This window comes from Corvus kubaryi, unplaced genomic scaffold (assembly GCF_017639235.1).
Source record: "Corvus kubaryi isolate FWS band 111438036 unplaced genomic scaffold, C.kubaryi_AGA036_p1.0 133, whole genome shotgun sequence".
Classification (NCBI taxonomy): domain Eukaryota; kingdom Metazoa; phylum Chordata; class Aves; order Passeriformes; family Corvidae; genus Corvus; species Corvus kubaryi.
In genome coordinates, this window is record NW_024580667.1 from 3,424,062 (window position 1) to 3,440,666 (window position 16,605).

General features: G+C 42.8%; 1 protein-coding gene across 1 annotated transcript in view; it reads right to left on the reverse strand.

Annotated features, from left to right (window-relative positions):
* Positions 1-243: 243 nt before the first annotated feature.
* Positions 244-16,605, reverse strand: part of LOC121667687 (amine oxidase [flavin-containing] A-like) — a 34,158-nt gene continuing 17,796 nt past the window's right edge. The window contains exons 4-15 of the mRNA XM_042034627.1: positions 15,476-15,580; positions 14,148-14,239; positions 11,700-11,841; positions 10,035-10,184; positions 8,922-9,081; positions 7,585-7,681; positions 6,203-6,256; positions 5,232-5,289; positions 4,704-4,801; positions 3,427-3,538; positions 2,044-2,106; positions 244-1,573 (exon numbers count right to left, since the gene is read on the reverse strand). Of these exons, the coding sequence (XP_041890561.1) occupies positions 1,418-1,573; positions 2,044-2,106; positions 3,427-3,538; positions 4,704-4,801; positions 5,232-5,289; positions 6,203-6,256; positions 7,585-7,681; positions 8,922-9,081; positions 10,035-10,184; positions 11,700-11,841; positions 14,148-14,239; positions 15,476-15,580 (1,287 nt within the window). The 3' untranslated portion in view covers positions 244-1,417. The remainder of the gene's footprint in view (positions 1,574-2,043; positions 2,107-3,426; positions 3,539-4,703; positions 4,802-5,231; positions 5,290-6,202; positions 6,257-7,584; positions 7,682-8,921; positions 9,082-10,034; positions 10,185-11,699; positions 11,842-14,147; positions 14,240-15,475; positions 15,581-16,605) is intronic.

The window sequence follows — 16,605 nt, forward strand, 5'->3', positions numbered from 1 at the left end:
TATCCCCCTGGAGGAAGCATGCAGTGGTGTAGAACTGTTTCACACCACAAAAGGCTCAGCAGTAGCAAGCCTGTCCTCCCTCCCTGAGGAGACACCGTGGCTGTGCCAAGCTGCATGCATGGGCTAGTCCTTGGGCACAGGAATCCCCGCTCAGTAATGGCTGGAGCTGGGGAGAGCACATTCAGCAGGGAGCCCTCGAGTCAATCAGCAATTCATGTAACTCACAAAAAACCAAGCAAGAAAGAATCTGAGGAAAAGTTTATAAGAAGATCAAGGTTTCAGAACTATTGAAAGGCACATTTCACCCATGTTGAACAACAGTTGAGTTCATGGACAAGTACAATGCTCAAAATTCATAGCAAAAAGACCACATAATGATGGTACATCGTGAAACATACATTCCTGACTTCAGTAAAACACTAAAGTGATTATTTTAAGTGTATCATGTACATAATAAGAGCAGCACAGGCAGATGCATCCAATTACTGTAATTTACAAGGCAGTAATTCGAGCCTCAAATACATTTCTCCTTATTGGAAGAAGGGGCTACGGATTAGGAGTGAAATGAGGGGCAGCGAATTGACAGGGAGCCAGGAAGCTGCTGGCTGTTACTTGGAAAATAACAGCCACCACCTGCTGCAAGCTGGGGGGATTTAACTTTGCTAATTCATTTCACTGTGCTGCACAGCACAAGGCTGGGCTGGATGGGTGCTCTCGGGGCAGGCACCCCGCAGAGCAGATGTGCACAGATGTTTCCTTGGCAGTGGGCAGAATAAAGTCCACCCATGCCTCCTCTCTCTCTGTTCAGTGCTGTGCTTCGTGCTAATTCCCTCCTTTCATCCAGCTCGGGTTAAGTTTCACGTTGCAATGATTAATAATTAATCAAATGCATTTGAAAATTAATTTGGCAATTCTATGACTGATTGGCATGCTAATCTCTTCTATGCAGCAGGCACGTTATGGGAATAACCTTGGATGTTCTGAGCTGCTGACTGAGGTGAAGGCATGAGAGCATTTACTATCTCATGTGGAGAAAAATAAAACACTGAGTGGAAACAAAAGCATTCTCCGAGACCTCTTTGCAACTCAGAAAAGGTGTGATCTGCATTTTGCCTTGCCTTTATTAGGAATATATTCTGATATTACTGATATATACTGATATTACCATGTCCAATCAAAAACAAATGGACAAGAATAAGGCAAATCTGAAAAATGCCCCCACAGTTGATTTATTTCTGTTTAGCTGGTAGCAACTGCAGTAGATTTGATGCATTAATTATGGGACTAAAAAGAAAAATCACAAGGAGAATAACTTATGCTCTTTCCAGCTGTCCATGCCACTTTTCTCCAAATAACACTCATCTGGTAAAAGGGAAGGAGAGGGGGTATGCAGCTTCCACTGGGCGTGTGGTCCCCACTAATTTCGAGCGACAAGTCCCTTTTTACAGGCAAAGAGCCCTGCAGCAGCCACAGAGGTGAGACACAGGGTGCAGCTCAGCAGGCACAGCAGCCCTGGCGCTGAGGGCAGGTTCCTCTCCCAGAAGGTGGTGGTGAATGGTCGGGCTGGGACATCCTGGGGGAGAGAGGAGATGGTAACTGCAGGGTCCCTCCTCACCACGTGAGCAGGGAGGTGGCAAACGTCCCCCACGAGGCTGGGGATGTCACAGGTTTTTCCCAAGGGCTGGATTGTGCAGGGAAGAAGAGTCATGGCTGTGAGAAGTATTTTCTGTCATCCTGAACAGCCACAGGACAGTGAAGATGGAGTTACTTGTGATTGGAAGGAGGTTATATTTGGCTTTAAACCATGGCCTGGGACTGGGCAGAATTAGGCTGCATTTTTCAGTCCCCCAGGCCCTGAGATCATTGTCCTTGGCTCTTAGCCATCCACCCTTCAGACATGGGTAATGATATTCCTTGGACAAGTCACAAAAATTAATACCATCAGCATGTGAGGTGACCAAAGCCTTGCCTGGGAGCAGGGTGCATAGGCATCACTGAAATAGGGACACGTGGGACTGAGGGGTGTGTGCCTGACTGGCTTACCTTTGACTCTGGCTCTGGCACCCAAATTTCACTCTTGGAGATCTTCCCCATACTGTGCAGTACCTGGAAGGAAAAATTGTTTGTACCACATGAAAAAATTATAACCCACACTACTTCCAGTTTTGGAAAAACAGAGGAAATCAGAGCAAGGTGACTGATAAAAAGCGTAACTGTGAGTAGTTGAAAGTCTCTTGAACCAGAAAATTTTGAACCAGAAAATACAGTGATTTCTACTAGAGCTTCTCTAAATATTTTGGGGGGGGGGGATTTTTAGTTATGTTTTTTTTTGTTGTTTTGTTTTGTTGGGTTTTTTTTCCTAAATAAAAGTAAAAATGTTTTTTCTCAAGGCAGTTTGAGAAATACCAAGGTGAGGTTACTGCCACGCACTTGGGACACAAAACCTGTTAGGAGTGATGCTGCTGGGATATAGAAACAGGAAAGATACAACCCTGAGGCTCTCACAGCACAGAACTATGCAGTCATCCCTCGCCTATTCAGGCAGTACAAAGCTCATCAAGGATTTTTCTTGAGAATAAACTGATTGTAACAATCATGGAGGTTCCAGGGGGCAAAAGAATGCCTCCAGAAGAGACAGCTAACTGTCTCTGTAACTACTGCTCACAGGCATGGAGAAAAGAGAAATTAGGTGACTTGAAACAAAGCAAGTAATAAGGATTATAAGGTGAATATGACATTGTGCCAAATGGAAGTAAAAGACTGATTTTCCCTAAGTAACAACTCTGTGGCTTTGCCATGCAGCAGTTGTAACTGTAATGTGCACCCTTTCATGCTTTTTTCCCCTCCCCCTAGATTGTTGTAAAGGGATTTCACTGTGACTGGGAGCCCAGCCCAATGTGTGTCCTTCTGAGGAGATTTAGACATTATCAGAGCTGCACATTACCAATTCATAAAGCTCAGCTAACAGGACTGTCTTGTAAAAGGAGAAGCAGAAGGGATAGATCAAACACAAGAACAATGTTCAGATTTCCAGATTGCTGCACAGGAAATAGCTGTGAGCATTTGAAATGACTTAGAGTAGTTTTAAAACACGCAGTGATTAATCTGTTAGAAATTGAGGTAGTATATCTACAAGCAGCATCAGGTTGGGGGTTTTTTTCCTCTAGACATGCAGTACGTGGCATAAGCTTTATTTTAAGTCTCCAGTGCAGTAATATTCTGATTTGGTTGAGATTCTTGGCTTCACTTTATTCAATAACAAACTAAGCAAGTTTAAAAAAATAAAAATACTTTGGTTCCTGCTCTTTTATGGGATCCCTCCCTGGCAATTCTAGGAGCCTTTGCACAAAATCAGACCCTCCAAGCTGTACTTAATCCTTTCTAGCCTTTTGATAGAGATGTTGAAAGCAGAGCAACGGTCTGTACCTCTCTGGCTGCTCTCTCTCCCGCCTGCACGGCCCCCTCCATGTATCCGCTCCACTGGGTTGCTGTCTCCGTGCCAGCAAAGTAGATTCTGTCAACAGGGTGGCGAATGATCCTTCAAAACAAGTGGAGAATGTCAGATGACAAGTGACAGGAAGGCGATGATCCTTCTAAAAGCAATTTATGGCTTTGATGGAGCGCGTGGCTTCAGTTCTCCAGAATCCCCGCAGACCTGGGCTGAGGTGCCATAAGCTGTCCCTGCAGGACCACCTGCTTGCTTCTGTACACAAAACTCAACATCAGAGAGAGAGAAAAATCTAAGGCATAAATCAGTGTTCCCAGCTTCCATGCAAAGTAATACAGGCCTTATTTTAGTGCTGGGATAAGGGATAATCCTAACAGCCTCCAGCAATGCCGCGCAGCTGATAGATTTATGTCTTCTGCAGGGCAGCTTTGCTATTATCCTTCCATTAACTGGAATGTGAATGACATTTTTGCAGTGATGGATCACTAATATCAGCTTCTATTTGGAGGCTGGACTTACTTGCCTGGCTGCTGAAGGCCTGGCATTCAGGGAGCTGCATTCACCCTGTAGGGTCATAAATCCATTCCCTCAGCCCTGCAGTGCTGCACAAGCATCCCAGCCAACCCAGCTGTAGGTAATGAGCTCCCTCTCCCCCTGGGAATGTGCCTGGTGTAATGGCTCCCACTTAGTCCCCCATTAGGTTTTCCCAGTCTGCCTGACAGCAGCTTCCCTGGGCCATATACCTCACCCATCACTGCCCAAGTGTTTGGATAAAGGACAAGAGAAGAGACTGTGCATGGGATGACTCCTCCCCACATGATCTTGGCTCAGACAGGGTGTAACCCCATGCTGGACATGTTGAAGAGCTCCTGGGCATCTCCTGAACCTGATGCTCCACCTACACAGTCTTCCTCTGTCCAAGATGTGTGTTCTCAAGGGCTTGGGTGTCTCTAGAGGGATCCATTGCAAATACTGCATAGCACAAACAATCGTAAATAGTCCAGTGGGGAAAAGTTTTGTGGCTTTAGCAGGTCCCTTTGTGACTGTGTTTTGTTTCCTTGAAAGCCACAAGAGAAACTCTGCTCTTAATAAAGTAAATAGCAAGATCCTTGTTAGCCAGGGAGTAGGAGAGTGGAATGAGGGTTGAGGCTCCCCCAGTATTCAATATATGCCACAGGTGTGTTACATCAGGTATACAGGCATTGTATGTGAGCTAAGAAATGTGAATTAGAAAGCAAAGCTTTCTCTGTTTTACCTTCCATAGGAATGCATTATGCCTGGTGGGAAGTAGGCTGTGTAGCAGCCCCCTGAATATTGCTCCATGGTCCAGTTCTTCTCTTCATAATGCACAGGCTGTGAGTATCAACAGAGAAAACAGAGTGAAACACTGGCAGAGAAATTGGAAATAAAGAACAGATTTCTTTTGAAAAGGGGGAAAATACAGGCTAAGAATACCTGACAAAGGAGTGCCACGTCATCTGGCTAATGCTATCCATCTGCACAAAACAAATTTTTGTGCTTTTACAGAAACACCAGCCCCCCACGGGGACACAACAGGACAAATTAAAACATGCACTGCCTTCTCTTTTCTTGTGCAGGGTGAGACTGGCAGTTCTTTTCTTCCTGTACTCGATGCTGCCCTCCCCTTGGGAGTACAGATTGTATGGCACAACATGCAATTTTAGGTACACATTTTAGGTGCCAGGAACTTCGGCTTCATCACCCAGAACAAAGAAGCAACATTATTGTACAACAGAGGCAAAACCAGGCATTAATTCCTTACTTGTAAAGCCTCTTTCATCCCCAGTGCCTTGGCATATGCCTCACAGATCTTCTTTTTCCTGTATGAAAATAAAATCAGAGTCAGAAAAAAAAAGGGGGGGAAACCTCTCCGCTCTAATTCTTCTTATAAAAAACCCAACAAATTTATTGCAACACACTGGAAAGAAAGTTGGGTTAGGATTTGTTTTTAAGTCTGATTTCAAGTTCTTATCGTAACATACATATTTCAAATGCTGATGCCTGAAAGTTACATCTAAAATGGACCCAGGGAATGAGAAATGAAGGTTGATTTTGGCAATGAGCTCTAAAAAAACAAATCTTTGTACAGCTATTTTAGGATGCAGAGCCAATTCATTCTCATGTTCACTGGTGTAAGACCAGAAGAAAAGCAATACAAATCAATTAAATCCCTACAGATTTACTATAGCTGGGAATAAAATATGAGCTGAAGAATGCTGCTCACATTCCTAAGGAGAGCTCCTCTTGCACATTACCAAGATTCACATTTAGAAAGTACTGTTTGTTGATTTCACTGACTAGCAGGGAAACCACACTTTTGTCAACACTGAAGTTTAAAAACTTTATCAGCCAGTCTGAATGTGAAGGGGACCCAAAAGCAGACGTGTCAGCGCTCCCTGTATCCCTGGGTTAAAGCATCATTCAGTGGGGATGTAGTCTGGGAACATCTCTGGAAAAATCTTTTCTGTTCACACAGAGACCCAGAGCTGGTAAATCATAGCATGGAAGAGTGGGCAGGACTCAGAAATTTAGAAATATCCATAGCTGGATGAATATTAGCATTAGTGTCTTGGCTTGTTTATGCTAAATCTCAATTTCTGCCTCAATTTCCAGTGTTGGTAGTTGCACTGAGCATATTGTGCATATTCACACACATATTCACACATATTCCTGTGGGGAAGCATCCCAGAGAAACAACTTGCTTCTGAATATTTACAGCTTCTGAACTCTTACCTCTCTTCCTGGCTGAGATGGGCCAGTTTGACAGCCTTTCTGGTAAGGATGAAACTGAAAAGAAAAATAAGGCTTATGAACATCACCCCAGCTGATTCGCAAGCTCTTGCTCGAAATGACTCTAAAAAGGGATTGGCAAAGCACCTTACTGGTATGTAATGGGCTTGATGTTTGTAATCATACCTCAACATTTAATAATTACAGGTCACACAGGTGAAAAAGTCTGTGCAGGGTAACCTGCAGAGTTAAATGAAAGGGAGGGTGTGTATTCCCAGAGGGCACCTATCAAGGTCTGATTCAAAAGGACTGAGAGACCCTGAGCTTTCTTGAGCTTTTGTAGTCTAGCAGGCAGCTGCCTGTGTCACTTGGTGTTAGTAGGTGATGGCAGCCTGCTGCTCTGACAGGCACTGCACAGTGTCATGGATCCCTCCTGCAAGAACTGGGATTAGTATTTATTCATCTTGAAGGAAACAGATTTGGCAATTAGTCCATCTGACCCTAGTGGAGATACCCAGGGGATGAAGTATATTCCTGCACTCTTTCAGAAAGTCACATAAATCCACAAGGAGAAAGAAAGCAGGAAGCTGTTTGCCATATGGGGTTTGGAGCAGGCTTGCTGCTCTCGGGCCATGGAAGCTTTTAAGTCTTGAACATGCCCACAAACATGTACAGTTCAGTAGAAGTGGTGAGCTTTTCCTGCCAGACAGTTAAGGAGTAGTTGCCTGACATTTATACTGGCCTTTTTTTGGCAGCATCACCTCAGATTATGGTGGAAACGTCTGTAAAGGTTGATTGTTCATTTGGTTTCAGCTATTTTAAGTCAGTCAGTGCTGTCATGTATTTTACCACCTGTTTTTCCAAACTATAACATTTTTACTTGTCAGTTTCTACAGAATCTTGATTTTTTTCACTGCACAGCTGCTTCTCTGCTCCACCAGCTGATGTTCCTTGTCCTGCCTCAGCTCAGTGGTGAGAGGAGACAAATGAGGATTTCTTGGACAATTGCATTGTCATTTTGGCCCAGGCACTAAACATAAAAGCCCAACATAAGCCAAATACAGGCTCAAACAGATAGGTAAGACAGGGATTTCTTTCTGAATCTACTCCACGGCAAAAAAAGACATGAAATGAGTGCTTAAAATAAACTACAGCTGAATTCAAGGAACTCCTTCCCAACCACATCCTTTGTATTAGGCTGTTTGTAGCAGAACCTTCACCAGAAAGTTTATATGGACTAGAGGGGCACAAGAGGCTTGGCAGAAGTGCAGACTGTGGAAGTGGAAAACACTGATGTAATCTGGTCATTTCCCCTCTCCCTCCTCCTCCCACTAACCCTTACAAGAAGAAATACACATCTGTGAGTGTGGGCTAGAAGCTCTTACCCCATAATGGCAGGGAAAGTTCCATCAGGTTTCGTGTCATCTATGGTTATTCCAATTGGAGACTCTTCATCCTCAATGATGAAGGAACCACAGTAACCTAAAGGGAAAAGAACCCCAAGATGATTGTCAGAGAAACTTGTTGGTGATCACTGTTGCTGATAGCAACGAGCAAGGAAAGTTATCCATAAAAGGAATTGTACAGTAATTCCTTTGTTACCAATAACACCTACATGTCTGAAGTGTCTCTGCAACAGTTTCTCTACTCTCTTCTCTCTGACTCCGGGAAATTGTGTACACAGACTTATAAAAATCTTTAAAATTCCATTGTTACTTAACAACAAATTTCTGTGGATTGCTGCAAGTCTCTTTGGCTTTCTGTTTCGGGGACAATAAACATTAAAAATAAATTGATCTAGTCAGAAGTATGGTGATTCATTCCATGAGTAACTTTGACCAAAACAAAACCCAGTGTAAATACATCTGGTCACTGCAGGCTCAAATTTACACTATTTTGATTTTGCTGGTGGTAAGATTGTTAGGAATGGTGTTCTGTAACAGTAATGCAGCAGAAGCATGGCCTGTCTAATCTAGGATCACGTCAGGACATGTTTCAGATGAACATGCAAAAAATCTCATCTAGAGAACAATGTATACACCTGATTGTATTCCTGTCTAATCTCTGTGGCCAGTTTATGCCCTGAAACATGCAAAAATTATATTACTTTGATTAAGAAATACTCTTGCCACTCTCAGTACCGGTACGAAGGAAGTGGAACTAATCTGTTCATACAAATAGTTCTGAATATGGTATTATAAAGCTGAGAAAAACATGACATTGCAGCATGGAAAAAATATCTTGAGCTAAACAAAAACTGAACCTACTTTTCCCAGTCCTCTGAGATATCAAGTCTGCAGAACAGAAGATTAAAACCAGGGAAAGGTCTTGCATAAACCTTGAGCTTTGCTGTAAATTCTCTTTGGCTGACCTAACTGTCCCTGGCAGGAGAAGAAGGGAGCTGATGCTGCAGGGAAGCTGATGCTTCTGTTCTCTGCAGGTTTTCCCATGCTTGTTCTCTTGGTTGTCCCACCTCAGCTAACAGCAATGAGATTCAGGATCCTGTTTGGGTCTGGACTCATCTTTGGGATAAGGCATGCACTCAAGCTTGGAGAAAAAGTTCTCCTTTCTAAGGAGCTTTACTTTTCACTTTTCTGTGTGTTTGATTTTGGGGTTTTACCCATTTAACCCCCCCCTTGGATTTATTCCTTGATTGTTAGACAGCAGAGCTTCAAAATTTGCTCAGTTTAGAGTTCCCAAGTCTTCCACATCCTCCACCTACCCTTCCTCCTCCAGAAGGCTTCCCTGTAGTACATCATGCATTTTATGACACTCCCCATAGGCAAACGCTGAATCAACTGGTTTCTCTTTGGTGGCAGCTCTGGTTTGTAATGAATCTTTGTTGTCAGGATTGGAGGGATGGCACTGATCACATACTTGCCCTGAAATGCAGAACAAAGTCAGCACAAGGCGCTGCCTCTCAGTGAGCTCGTTCTACAGGACACATTTGAAAGACACTCTTTGTAGCTGTTAACAGCTTTCCCACACCTGACCCTGCTAGCTGGCTTTCCCACACATATATTTCCAGGTGACCAAAGTAATTCTGCCATTTCAGAAAAAAGGAGATGGAAAAAACAGAGCATAGTTGAAACTTGGCTGGAGACAGGTGGGGAAATGGGACATGAGAGATCTTATGGCCTAGGTAAAACTGCCTTTTATCATCCCCAGGAAAATATGACCCATATTTATCCCAATTAAAAGATGCTAAAAAAATCCCATTTGTGCATATTCACAGGACGTTACTTCAGGACAAGGAATACTAATGGTGATTTCAGCTTTCCTGAATGTGTTCCATCCCTCTCACAGGGTCTGGGTCTGACTGGAGCAGTGCAGGACTCTATAGGATGACACTATATCACAACACAGCTGCTCTCAGGTGCTTTCAGGCTGGTGGGGCTGCTGCTGTCCCATGGGTACCACTGTGGGTAATCAGGTGCTGATAGAGCATTTCACAGCACAGAGGCAAAATCTTACTAAGGGTGTTTGAAATGTCTTTATTTTGTTTTTTGTGCTGCAAACCACAAACTTAGACACGAACAGGAAGGTTACTTTTCCTTCCTTTGAAATGGTCTCAATGCATAACTAAAATGTAAAAATTTATAAAGACATAAAAATTATGGCAGAGAAGTCAGAGTAATGACAGAAACCAAGTAGCAGAACACCAAGAAGAGAGCCAGTCATAAATAAATCTGTAAAGCAGGCTTCATGGAGTGTCAGCATAGTCCAAGAAATAGACACACACAAATGGGTACTTCCTGATTACATCTGGCTAAGAGCTACAGCAGATGTATTCCCCCACTAAATGCATATTCTACTCTTATTCTGATCGAGTTACCTCATATATCTCATGGTTTAGAGTCTCCACAAGGACATTATCACCTGTCTGATCGATACTGATCACAGGTCTCTCCAGTTTAACTCTGCCTTTGAGGCGTTCCATTATTTTCTCCGATATCTGACCAGAACCCCCTTTAAACTTCCTCTCCTAAAACAACAAAGAGAAAAGAAACACAAACAAAAAGTCAACAGCATTAATCACAATGATATCGAATATGACTTCTGCTCACCATCATGAAATTCCAGGCCAAATCTTCAAGTCCTAAGGGTGCATAAAGACACCCAGACTTTCAGAAGAGTGAGGGCATAAACCTGAGCCTCAGTGGGGATTACTGACTAAACCACTTTTACAGCGCCTTCCCTAATGACCTGGCTTAAAGACTCTTTAAGCCTAGAGAACATGCACATATAATGCAGGCATTCTAGCAAAAATAAACATATCACTTCATTCAAAACAGGTTTTGAGTATTTTACACACCAAAACCCTCAAGTGTGACAAAGAAACCAACTGCAGAGTGAAAAACTGCACCAGCCCAGAAGCAAGACAGATCTTTAACTGGGTCTGGTCCCAAGGTAATGAGTTTTCTCTGTCCCTGGGAAGACACAAAGACAGTGCTGTCTGGAAAAAAGCACAATCTGTGACACACATTTCCCTGTAATGTCCATGCAGAGGGGCAGGGGAAGCACTAAAACCTCTTTTATCTACCAGCCACCAGCGTGGTATCAAGCAGCTCACTTTCACGTGTAAGATGCTGGTACTGGCAAGGAGGAAAGGATCCACAAAGTTTCATGCTGAAAGACTGAAATGGCTGCCCAAGGAGGTTTTATAAGACTTGTCAGGGCCACAAAACCAGAAACCCTTAGTGCTTTTGCTCAACTTATATTGATTGGGGTGAAGGAAGAGGGAAGCATGATAGGAACAAAGACAGCTTTTCCCATCCAGCTACCAAGAAAAGCAAGTGCTCTTCCCAGGCTAGCTTTCCCTTCTCCACATGTTTTGTTTAGCTTTGAGTATCTTGGGTTTAATTTTATTTTTAATTCTTGCTGCAACATCTAGCAGTTGTTGATGTGGGACAGTAAACATGACTGAGGGGCTCCTGAGGAGGAAGGCTCTTAGTCAGGTCTGTCTCCTACCTCAGGACAGCATCAGCACACATCCTTCCTGACATACAGTTGTCTATTCTTACCCCAGTGGACAGATGTTGATGGAAACTGTTGCCATGTGAGCTGACTCAAGAAGGAAAGACCTTTTGCTATTTACTTCCAACTCTTGTCATTAGAGGCTTCAACACCAAAAAAACACCCATATTTCACTCTGAAGTGCACTTGTTCTGAACTCTTGCAAACATTCAAATGTGCCAAGTAACCCATAGAAAATAAATTGGCAAAAAAGCAACAGAACTGCAACAACAGTACTGTGCTGAAGTGAATGCAGAAACCCCCCCAAATGTTTAAATAGTCCCAATTCATCCCACAGCTTAGCCAATAAAATCCTTCATTAAATAGGGTTAGTTGAGAGGGCTGTAACACCCCGGGAGAACATGTCTCTCTCTGGTGCCACGTGCTCTTATCTTTTCATTAATTGCAGGGTTTTGATGGGTACAACACTCCACTTGCTCCTTATAATTTCAAGAGAGAAGGAAGAAAATGAGACATTTTGTACCTGGCCCCCATTGGTGATAGAGAAAATCCTGGATGTGCCCCCACACTGCCTCACATACCACAGGAACCAGAGAGCAGAAACTTCGTGAGGCTCAGATGTGACATTGACGTTCACAAAGACCGTGGCGAAGTCTCTAACAGCTCTGCATGAGACACAGGAGCAGAAAGAGACAGTGAGAAAATATGACTTCCTGACTGCTTTCAGGATTTTATTTGTCTTACTAAACAAGGGCTGCTTTCCCAAAGTCAGAAAAGTCAAGGTGATTTATATCTGTTTAATTTTTCAGTCTGTAGTGAGAATGTTCAAATGGTTTCTACCAGCACCTCCCTCCCTCCCAAAGCATTTACCCATTTAGTTTGAAATCCCACTGATTTCACCTCAGTTAAAGAGTTTCCCAGCTGCTACTCCTTTCATCAGAATAAATATTTTTCTCAGCAGAAGAACATTTTTGGTAATCTGTTAGTGAAACTTTTCTGCATTTCTCCTCTATGGGGAGCTCATCGAGCACATCAGTTCCAAGGTCTGATGGGTCCTGAGGGACTGAAGTAGCCATGCAGCCAAAACATTCCCCACCTCTCACATAACACTGCTGCACTGATCTTTTGTGAAATTGAGAATCAGACTTGGTAAATAACCCAGAGAAACCAAATTGGCAATCATTGTCATAAAAATAAGGAAAGGGTCACCTGTCTACCACAGTAAGTCCTCTGAACATGAACAGAGAAACAGCAGCAGGAACTGAAGATCTGGATATTCACATTTCTTTAATTTGTGGCTACAAATTGCTAAGGAAATTGAGATCATTTTCAAAGAAGGTAAAAGGACTTTGACTTGGATGAAGCTCCATGAAACAACATGATTTTATAATCCTCTGCTAAAGGAAGGAACTTTGCAAGTTATCTGGGCTAAAATATGTAACATAAACTTTTATAACCTCATTTCCCTAAGTATGAAGTCCATTCACCCCTATTTCATTAGCCAGGATACGAAAACAGCCTGCACACAAGAACTCCGTGACAATCCTGAGAGCACCGAGACACTAAACAGCTGCAGCAGGTTCAGGCCTGAGAAATGTGAAAAAAGTCTCCAGGATCAGTAGATGCTGATCTGTGACACAGGACAAACCAACCTTCTTTTGTAATCTTGGCCTCAGTCATACAGAAAACCCTGCGGAAGAGCTTGTCTGTTTAAGCACTGTTTTTTAACTGTGTGTAGAAAAATGTGGCTTGGCTTGAAGATCTAAAATGGGTTTTTACTGAGTTTTTGAATGCGTTTCAGCTGAGAACATCCATTAAAACTGGATGTTTTACTGACAACACCATTGGCAGTAGAAGCTGCCTTGCAGAGAAGTCTGTTAAAGGAGGGATCACTATAAACCCAGTCCTGCTTATACTCCACCAGCTCCATGACTAAGAGAAGCAGTAAAAGTAGAAGAGGAAGAATCAGTGCACTTGCAACAGTAGTCCAAAGTAACTGAGTTTGCAGGCAAAAGGCTCATAAAGCTAATTGCAAAGGAAACTCCAATGCCACAGTGAGCTCGAGCAAGTCCAAATGGCTGTACAGCAGATCCCATGGAGCTGGAGCAAGACCTAAGCCATAAAAACGAATTTAAAATGAAAAGTTTTGGTCAGAAAGCTGCAGGCACAGCACTAAACTGCACTCAGAATGAAAGGGCAAACAGAGCACAGCCACACAAATAAAAGACACTGAATAGGAGGGAGGAGAGTGTTAGAGAACAGCACAGGGGCTGGCACAGCAAGCGGGGACATGAGTGCTCATACAATCACACTTCTCTTTGCCTTATAAGGAGAAATGACTGAAAAGAGAAAGGAAGGAAACAGAATTTCCAGTGGTCATCACCTCAATGTATTGAACATTGTTCCTTTTTTTATTTGTACAGTGTGGTCCCTCACAGAGAATACATTGGTCATTTTATAGACCTTGAGCCCTCTTCCTACCAACTATTGTTGATGCGCTGTTGGATCTGCCGCTCATAAACAAGGAGGACCTGTGGGATGATGCAAAGGTGAAGGGCAGCCTTGGCTGCAGTGGCCATGAGTCTGTGGAGTTTAAGATCCTGAGAGGAGTAAGGCAAACAGCAGAATTGCAGCCCTGGAATCTGGAAGGGCAGATTACATCCTCCTCGAGGGCCTGACTGCCAGTGTCTCCTAGGAAACTATCCTGCAGGGCAAAGAGTTGGCTGGAGTGCAATGGTTTGAAGTGAAAGGATGGTGGGAAGAGCCCACACCACCACTGCTGTGTGCAGGGACCTGCTGAAGCAAACCCCAGGCTCCCCCAGCACCTTTGATGCCACCTGCCAGCTAACCAAACCCCATCTCGAACACCTCCTGATCTCTCAGCACCTGTACTCAGCTGTACCCCAGAATCTGCCAAAAAGCCACTATAATTCCACAGCTGGAATTTCAAAGCAGATAAAGATTTACGTACTTGGTCCAGCAAATCTTATTTATCAGCTCTTTCATGGTCATTTTGTCCCATTCTTCAGCATGTGGAGCATCCCATGGTGCATCAACAGGAATCTGGAGACAGAGGTGAAATACTCAATAAATGATTCAATACTTCACCATTGCCTGGTCATAGCTAGTTACTAGCACAGACTTAATTGATATGTTGGCCAGGAGTTATTTTGTCTGCTGCACATGGATATAAATTTGGAACAAATTCACTAAATGGAATAGTTTCCATTCACACATCTCAGCATGAATTGTACCATGACCACTAAATCTGTCTATGTCTGACCAATGAACTATATCCTTGTGTTGGGACTCATCTGGCTTTTAGTTGTCCAGAAGTGATTGCAATTTAGTTGTCTTGGTGTCCTCTAAAAGTTGAGGGGAAAGTTCTTTTTTCAGTCAGTTCCAAGATGGGTATCCAAAGGTACCCATGTCTCTCTGCTAATTGCAGAGTGAAAAAAAAGTCTAGATACCACTGAAATATTTTTAGGCAGTTAAATTCTTAATAACAATTTTTTGCATGTAAGTAACATGTGGAGGACACTACCAAATCCCTAAATATTTAAAAAACGTACTATTTGAAAAAAAAAAAAAAAAAAGTGTAGTATCATACACAAATTTGATTCTGCAAAACTGCATGAAACCAATAAAATTTGCAGGAGTACAGTGAGTTATGCTTGAAGGTTCTGGTAAGGTAAAGCCCTTGGTTTGTTGCTAGATTATATGGCAACTGATGAACATTTGAAAGACAGTATAATGCTCCAGGGGCTGCAGCTGTACTGCTTATATTCTGAATTAAAAAAAAAAGTTACTTTGAAGTCAAACTGGAGCTCAGCTTAGGCAGCTACAAAAAAAGGAATCATCTTTACTCAAAATGCTGTCACAAGGGAAGGGAAAAAAACTCCTTCTAATCCCCTAGCTCATGGAATGGTTTTCCCTGTCATGAGAAAATATATATACACTGAGTTCAACCTCACTTTTTTCAGATATCTTAGACACCTCCAGACCTCTTTGTCTTCTCTCACAGAATCATAAAATAGTTTGGGTGGGAAGGGACCTTTAAAAGTCATCTAGTCCACCCTCCTTCAGTGAGGAGGACCTTTTACTTCTGACAGTTCCTGGGCAATATAGGAATCTTTCCTGACGAATGCTTCCTTTCTGTTTTGTTTTGCTGTTGAGGGGTTTTTTTTGTATTAAAGAAGGAATAAAAAACCCTGCCAGAAACAAAACAAAACAAAACCAAACCTGATTTATTCATGGTGACATGAGCATTGTAGGAAACACAGAATTTTCACAGCCTACCTCTTTTCCCATCTTGTCCATGGTTCTCCAGAAGTTATTGTAATCCAGATAAACCAAGGGATTCCATGTTGAAGGGCAAATTCCTGTGAAATTTCGTGACTTTCCCTGAAATGCACATAAAAACAAAAGCAACTGAAATACAACCCAGCATATCTTCACTACTCAAGAACACAAAATTCTCAGTCATCACATGGCTGGCCTTTTGCCACAAAAGACCTGGCTGGGTTTTAGGTGTTTTCTTTTTTTTTTCCTGCATATGCATGCAAGCAATGAAATGCATGTAGCTAAGCAGGAGGGATAAAAACAGCTGGACTGACATTAAAAGGGACAATAACAACTTTTTATATTTATTATTCTGACAGGATGGGGAAAGGTACATTTGTTCTGAGCAGGTTGTCAAATTCTGGGCTAAGGAGACCGAAGCCATGGCCAAAGAGGTAATACTTCTTGTTCCTAAGCATCCTCCATTATTACATTTAAATGAATCTACTATTTGCCTGTCTGCTGAAATGTGCATCCTGAAGTTGGCATGGGTCTATAATTGCATGCATTTCAAACTATTTAAGCACCTTTATGGTACATCTCACTTTATTATTCCATGGAAGAAACCTAGCCTACAAAAAAAATCTGAAAAGGAAGTTTTTGGCTGCAGGAAGAAAAATACTGTACACTTGCAAAAATGGTGTCAGTACTTACAACGTGTATGACACTGAGCTGCAGCAGTGGCTGCAGCTGTTATTATCTGAAACTGACTGTTTCAGATAATCCTGTGATATAATGATAAGAGAAACAATCTGGCAGCAGCTGCTTCTTTGTGATAACTTTAATCTGAAAGAGGACCGGATGAGCAGGTAAAATTTTCTCTTACTAAATTGCTTTGAACCTTCCCCCATGTAAGCCAGTGGTGAATTTCTCATCAGACCTCTCTGTTGTTTGCCCTTCCAGATGTGTCAGAAGTTTGTGTGAGGATGCAGGGAACACACTGACCATGACAGATAGGAGCTGGGGTGCTAAAGCTTTTCAGTGCCATGGACCCTGTGCCAGCCCATCACACCTGGCAGGTGGGAGCCACAGACCAAAAGAGAGGCTGAAGTGCTTCAAATACAGGAGATGGGGACCCAGAGACAGAG